Below are 7,500 nucleotides of genomic sequence, written 5' to 3'. Positions count from 1 at the left end.
CAGTGCAAATAATCATGGTTATTCACATAACTTTCCATTGCAGGGGGCTGCGCCCCCTGCGACCCCTCTGGGGGGGCAGCCGCCCCCCAACCCTCGCCGAGGAAACAAAACCTCCACCACGTATTCGCGGCAGGCAAGAGCGTTACACAATCATCGTCGATGTCGGAGCGGCGGGCGTAATACAATTACCTCGTAAGATTCCCACTGAATCAGCATATTAACCTTATTATAGTCAGCATTGCATATAGAGACGATTGTAGTATAATCAGGATGAACAAGGCGGCCCGCCCTCGTCGGCGGGTTTTGCGCCTCTTTCGATGTTACACCGATGGCCTCAAGGTCGATTTTCCCTTCCTCTGGAATAACGACATCCGTATTCCTAACCGAAATAACCGTCGCGTTCAGACGTCAGTCATAGCGGCCGCGATGGCCGAGTGTGGAGGGTGCTCGTATTCGGAGACGGATTTTCTGCGCGAAATTGCAACTAGCCAGGAAAAAATGCTAGAGATGTGCTTCCGCCACGGCCTCCTCCGTCGGGAGAAAGCTGTATCCTCCGGCCTAGGACCTCCTGCCGGACGCACCCTGCCTCCTTAACATTCTGCGGCAAAGGAGCACTCTCCCTACTAATTAGCGGCATTAATCAATCAGGTTAGTACCTTAAAAATCCTAGGTTATTGTAGGTTATCGGCACCGCATCTAGTTCGTGTGCGCTCTATCCTGCCGTGAATACGTGGTGGAGGTTTTGTTTCCTCGGCGGGGGTTGGGGGGCGGCATCCCCCCCAGGGGGGTCACAGGGGGCACAGCCCCCTGCAATGGAAAGTCATGTGAATAACCATGATTATTTTCACTGTGAGGTTATATTATTAGGGTAATTTTATATATTAAGTCCGCCGCTCCGACATCGTCGCCCGTGCTATCGGGGCCAAGTTTGTCGCTAAATGGGTGTTTCCGCGCAATAAAACCTACATATTTGCATTCTATAGAGTGAGAGGAATCCAACGATACCAAAATCGTCGAAATGGGGGTTTCCACGCAATAAAACCTACATATTTCCATTGTATAGAGTGAGAGGAATCCAACGATACCAAAATCGTCGATATCGATTATGCGGACGTAATATAGAAAATTACGTCAAGATTCTTCCCTGTTAATTCAGGTATGCCGTAAGGCTGTTGCTCTCGCACCAACACTTCAACACTTGCATGGACTTGCAGGCGCGATGCCACGGGTGTGTGTGTGTGTGTGGGGGGGGGTGCGACACCGCTCCAAAGGTCACAAATCGTCATTTCACTCGGCAGAATAATAATAATAATAATAATAATAATAAAACAGTTTACTCGGCAAACTTGGTGGTCGGCATAATTTAAGAAATCAATGATCATGGTTTGTAACTCGAAGTTTTCATTTTCATTTCAATTTGGTCCTTTTCGAAACAAGATATTAAAAAGTACGAAGTGTGGATTTAATTTTTAAAATGTTACGCGGTAACCTTGCGCCCGACACCCCCCAAAAAGGTTTTCTAGCGCCGCCCCTGTGGACTGGATAATGGGTAAAGCTATCTAATTATACATGCGTACATATATACTGTGTATGTATGCGTGTGTGTATATTTATGTGTATATATATATATATATATATATATATATATATATATATATATATATATATATATGTGTGTGTGTGTGTGCGTGCGTGTGTGTGTGTGTGTGTGTGTGTGTGTGTGTGTGTGTGTGTGTGTGTGTGTGTGTGTGTGTGTGTGTGTGTGTGTGTGTACATATATAATTATATATATACATACACACACACACACACACACACACACACACACACACACACACACACATATATATATATATATATGTATATATATATATATATATATATATATATATATATATATATATATATATATATATATATATATATATATATATACCCAGCACTGAAGAATCCTGGTTTAGATGTCTCTTGGTCCAAGACTAAGGGACAGGATTTTGATATCCGTCATTAACCGATTTCAAACATGCAGTATCTCCAACGGTTCTCTTAAATGTAACAAACAGATTGCAACTTATACTAAGTTTGAATATGAATGAATTAATTTCAGGTTGAACTACCATGTGAGTTGAACATATTTTGGTTATATGCTGAATGTGAAAAGAAGAAAGATAGTAAAAGAAAAAAATCAACAGATTGGGTTCCTACATTGCAATGAAATGAAACGCTCATGTTCAGGGACACTTTGAACACATTTTCCAGTGGAGGTCCTCCGTCACCGCGGTTCTGATTGGTTGCGGCTCAAGGTCGAACTTAATTGTCTCATAGTCTCTAAACCTTGACTACATATCGCCATGCTGCATTTTGAATAGGCCTACTTCAGAATTTTCAGAATTGGTTCTCCGATATCAAATTATGAAAATCAGAAGGCACTGGGTCAGACAAAAGAGTAAAATCTGTAACCATTGTAAATTATATATCCATTCTGGACTATTACTTTCTGCAATGGTCAAGTTCGAGTTTGAATATTAATTTCAAAGTACTTTCATATATTTTCAAATAAGATGTAAATCAGGTAAAGCTAAAACACTAACGAAAAATGTTGTACATGTTTATTGCACATGAATCCGTCTTCATAGGTACTTTTATCGTGTAAACAATTTTCTACAATGATAAAAAAATAATAAGAATTTACAACATTCATAATTGTTTTTGCTAGCAGAATGATTAAACAAAACACTGTATGTTTACTGAATAAGGACTTTACACACCTGGTTGCTTCTCCAGATAGGGCAAGGAATTTAAGTAATATTAAAAGTACCTTTGGTTGCACCAAAATATAAGGTTTCTTGCTTGTTGTTCAAGGTGTTAGATGATCAATTTGGTTTGCGGATTCTGTAGGGAAGAAGACCGGATTTGTTGCATTGTTACTGAGGGACAGCTGGTCTCGTCTGCTTGATAGGCTCCTCTGGGACAGCTGGTCTCGTCTGCTTGACAGGCTCTTCTGGGGCAGCTGGTTTAGTCTGCTTGATAGGCTCCTGTGGGACAGCTGGTTTAGTCTGCTTGATAGGCTCCTCTGGGACAGCTGGTTTAGTCTGCTTGATAGGCTCCTGTGGGACAGCTGGTTTAGTCTGCTTGATAGGCTCCTGTGGGACAGCTGGTCTCGTCTGCTTGATAGGCTCCTCTGGGACAGCTGGTCTCGTCTGCTTGATAGGCTCCTGTGGGACAGTTGGTCTCGTCTGCTTGATAGGCTCCTGTGGGACAGCTGGTCTCGTCTGCTTGATAGGGTCCTGTGGGACAGCTGGTTTAGTCTGCTTGATAGGCTCCTCTGGGACAGCTGGTCTCGTCTGCTTGATAGGCTCCTCTGGGACAACTGGTTTCTGACCGACAAAGTTGAAGTGAGGATACCAGCTCAGGCCAATCCTCAATTCACCTAATGAATTTCCAAACACGTAATCCTCCACTGGTTCTAAAACAGCTGGTTTGGTCTCCACTGGTTCTGAAACAGCTGGTTTGGTCTCCACTGGTTCTAAAACAGCTGGTTTGGTCTCCACTGGTTCTAAAACAGCTGGTTTGGTCTCCACTGGTTCTAAAACAGCTGGTTTGGTCTCCACTGGTTCTAAAACAGCTGGTTTGGTCTCCACTGGTTCTAAAACAGCTGGTTTGGTCTCCACTGGTTCCAAAACAGCTGGTTTGGTCTCCACTGGTTCTAAAACAGCTGGTTTGGTCTCCACTGGTTCTAAAACAGCTGGTTTGGTCTCCACTGGTTCTAAAACAGCTGGTTTGGTCTCCACTGGTTCCAAAACAGCTGGTTTGGTCTCCACTGGTTCTAAAACAGCTGGTTTGGTCTCCACTGGTTCTAAAACAGCTGGTTTGGTCTCCACTGGTTCTAAAACAGCTGGTTTGGTCTCCACTGGTTCTAAAACAGCTGGTTTGGTCTCCACTGGTTCTAAAACAGCTGGTTTGGTCTCCACTGGTTCTAAAACAGCTGGTTTGGTCTCCACTGGTTCTAAAACAGCTGGTTTGGTCTCCACTGGTTCTAAAACAGCTGGTTTGGTCTCCACTGGTTCTAAAACAGCTGGTTTGGTCTCCACTGGTTCTAAAACAGCTGGTTTGGTCTCCACTGGTTCTAAAACAACTGGTTTGGTCTCCACTGGTTCTAAAACAGCTGGTTTGGTCTCCACTGGTTCCAAAACAGCTGGTTTGGTCTCCACTGGTTCCAAAACAGCTGGTTTGGTCTCCACTGGTTCTAAAACAGCTGGTTTGGTCTCCACTGGTTCTAAAACAGCTGGTTTGGTCTCCACTGGTTCTAAAACAGCTGGTTTGGTCTCCACTGGTTCTAAAACAGCTGGTTTGGTCTCCACTGGTTCTAAAACATCTGGTTTGGTCTCCACTGGTTCCAAAACAGCTGGTTTGGTCTCCACTGGTTCTAAAACAGCTGGTTTGGTCTCCACTGGTTCTAAAACAGCTGGTTTGGTCTCCACTGGTTCTAAAACAGCTGGTTTGGTCTCCACTGGTTCTAAAACAGCCGGTTTGGTCTCCACTGGTTCTAAAACAGCTGGTTTGGTTTCCTTTGCTGGTTCAAGAACAGCTGGTCGGGTTTCCTTTGCTGGTTCTAGGACAGCTGGTTTGGTTTCAGCTGAGATCAAGTCAAGGGATCTAGTTTTTCTCACAAGTGGCCTAGTCTCCTTTGATGGTTCAAGAGCAGCTGGTCGGGTTTCCTTTGATGGTTCTAGGACAGCTGGTCGGGTTTCCTTTGAAGGTTCAAGAACAGCTGGTCGGGTTTCCTTTGATGGTTCAAGAACAGCTGGTCGGGTTTCCTTTGATGGTTCAAGAACTGGTCGGGTTTCCTTTGATGGTTCAAGAACAGCTGGTCGGGTTTCCTTTGATGGTTCAAGGACAGCTGGTCGGGTTTCCTTTGATGGTTCAAGAACAGCTGGTCGGGTTTCCTTTGATGGTTCAAGAACAGCTGGTCTCGTTTCCTTTGATGGTTCCTCTGGAGAATGTTCTTGTGTTGCGGGGACCCATTTCAAGCTCAGATGCAGTTCTCCAAGGGAAGTTTCAGCAACTGTGTGTGTTGCTGGAACAACTTCACCCTCTGAAACTGCCTCCACTGGCTCCACAACAGCTGGTTTGGTTTCCTTTGATGGTTGAAGAACAGCTGGTTTGGTTTCCTTTGAGGGTTGAAGAACAGCTGGTTTGGTTTCCTTTGAGGGTTGAAGAACAGCTGGTTTGGTTTCCTTTGAGGGTTGAAGAACAGCTGGTTTGGTTTCCTTTGAGGGTTGAAGAACAGCTGGTTTGGTTTCCTTTGAGGGTTGAAGAACAGCTGGTTTAGTTTCCTTTGAGGGTTGAAGAAGAGCTGGTTTGGTTTCCTTTGAGGGTTGAAGAACAGCTGGTTTAGTTTCCTTTGATGGTTCAAGAACAGCTGGTCTGGTTTCCTTTGCTGGTTCTAGGACAGCTGGTTTGGTTTCAGCTGAGATTAAGTCAAGGGATCTAGTCTTTCTAACAACTGGCCTAGTTTCCTTTACTGGTTGAAGAGCAGCAGGTCGGGTTTCCTTTACTGGTTGAAGAACAGCTGGTCGGGTTTCCTTTGATGGTTCAAGAACAGCTGGTCGGGTTTCCTTTGATGGTTCAAGAACAGCTGGTCGGGTTTCCTTTGATGGTTCAAGAACAGCTGGACGGGTTTCCTTTGATGGTTCAAGAACAGCTGGTCGGGTTTCCTTTGATGGTTCAAGAACTGGTCGGGTTTCCTTTGATGGTTCAAGAACAGCTGGTCGGGTTTCCTTTGATGGTTCAAGAACAGCTGGTCGGGTTTCCTTTGATGGTTCAAGAACAGCTGGTCTCGTTTCCTTTGATGGTTCCTCTGGAGAATGTTCTTGTGTTGCGGGGACCCATTTCAAGCTCAGATGCAGTTCTCCAAGGGGAGTTTCAGCAACTGTGTGTGTTGCTGGAACAACTTCACCCTCTGGAATTGTGATGAGGGTTCCAGGACGTGTCTCTGCTCCAGTGGCGAGGCTTCCTGGAAGGGTTTGGACCCCTGTGACGAGGTTTCCAGGACGTGTCTCTGCTCCAGTGGCGAGGCTTCCTGGAAGGGTTTGGACCCCTGTGACGAGGTTTCCAGGACGGGTCTCTACTCCAGTGTCGAGGCTTCCTGGAAGGATTTGGACCCCTGTGACGAGGTTTCCAGGACGGGTCTCTACTCCAGTGTCGAGGCTTCCTGGAAGGATTTGGACCCCTGTGACGAGGTTTCCAGGACGTGTCTCTGCTCCAGTGGCGAGGCTTCCTGGAAGGGTTTGGACCCCTGTGACGAGGTTTCCAGGACGGGTCTCTACTCCAGTGTCGAGGCTTCCTGGAAGGATTTGGACCCCTGTGACGAGGTTTCCAGGACGGGTCTCTGCTCCAGTGACGAGGCTTCCTGGAAGGGTCTCGACTCCCGTGCCAGTGTTGTCTGGAGTAATCTGGATCTGTGAATTCTCGACATCCTGTAATAGATGAAGACATTTGAATCATTCCTATTTACTTTATATTGAAGAAGCTTTCGAAATTATTTTGCACGCAGGGTAGCAAACAAACGCTTTACAAAGAGAGAGAGAGAGAAATTATGATGTCCCTCCAGGGCCTACCTCAGCCAGTGCAAGGCTAGCAGGCAGAATCCGAACTTGGTTAGTGATCTCAATAACATTTCCTGAAGGGGCGTCAGCAATAACATTCTTGCTCGAAGAGGCCTTCTGCAGCAGCAGTGGAGACGCCGCAATGACAGTGGCCATCGACAGTAAGAAAGGAGCCAAGAGGACCTTCATGGTGGTATTCCTGGATCTCGAGTGTGCAGGTTCTCTTTTCCTCCCACAGTGAAGAAACAGCGCTCGGCCGTTCCTTATAAATCACCTACAGTCGTGATAACGATCGTGTGACTCTTTTTTTAACCCTTCGCTAAGAGACGATGAAGTTATAAAACCTTTTATACTCCGCGGGTAGCATATCTGAGGTGATCCCTTTTCTGAAAACCAGATGTCGTAAACTTAAGACCCTTTGGAATTCTTTGTCTTGGCAGTAAACAAATCCGTTGTAAAAGGTAAATTTTATTACTAGTTACCTGCTTATTGTCTCTTTCGAGCATCATAAACTATGGTTTTCGTGACTGATAAGGGGGTCGTAAGGCAATCTCGGCGGGTGTGGAAGTGAGGATAAAACAGATTTTTCCGGATCCTTTTTGTGCTAAAAGTTTTTACATGAAATGTTTCATTAAATGCATAGATGTTTATGTATATATATGAAACACTCACACACACACACACACACACACATATATATATATATATATATATATATATATATATATGTATGTATATATATGTGTGTGTGTGTGTGCGCGCGCGCGCGCGCGCGCGCGTGTGAGCGTGTTTGTGTGCATAAATTCATAAACACATACGCATGTAAGTATATGTATATATGTTTATATGAGTATCTGTGTGTGTGCGTGCGCGATAATGAAATCTTTACGTG

At 45.1% G+C, this 7,500-nt stretch overlaps 2 protein-coding genes across 2 annotated transcripts in view; both read right to left on the bottom strand.

The window, feature by feature from the left end:
- Exo84 (exocyst 84) overlaps positions 1-7,500 on the bottom strand; it is a 43,582-nt gene that overhangs the window by 14,254 nt on the left and 21,828 nt on the right. The gene's annotated exons all lie outside the window — the stretch shown is intronic.
- LOC138860750 (proline-rich protein 36-like) lies at positions 2,779-7,002 on the bottom strand. The gene is made up of 2 exons (XM_070118961.1): positions 6,621-7,002; positions 2,779-6,479 (listed from the first exon to the last, which is right to left on the bottom strand). The coding sequence occupies exons 1-2, from the start codon at positions 6,795-6,797 to the stop codon at positions 2,925-2,927; spliced, it is 3,732 nt and encodes a 1,243-aa protein (XP_069975062.1). The 5' UTR covers positions 6,798-7,002; the 3' UTR covers positions 2,779-2,924.

Source organism: Penaeus vannamei, chromosome 43 (genome assembly GCF_042767895.1).
Source record: "Penaeus vannamei isolate JL-2024 chromosome 43, ASM4276789v1, whole genome shotgun sequence".
In the NCBI taxonomy this organism is placed as follows: Eukaryota; Metazoa; Arthropoda; class Malacostraca; order Decapoda; family Penaeidae; genus Penaeus; species Penaeus vannamei.
Note: the sequence above shows the minus strand (reverse complement) of the source record. Positions and strands in the feature narration are given on the sequence as shown.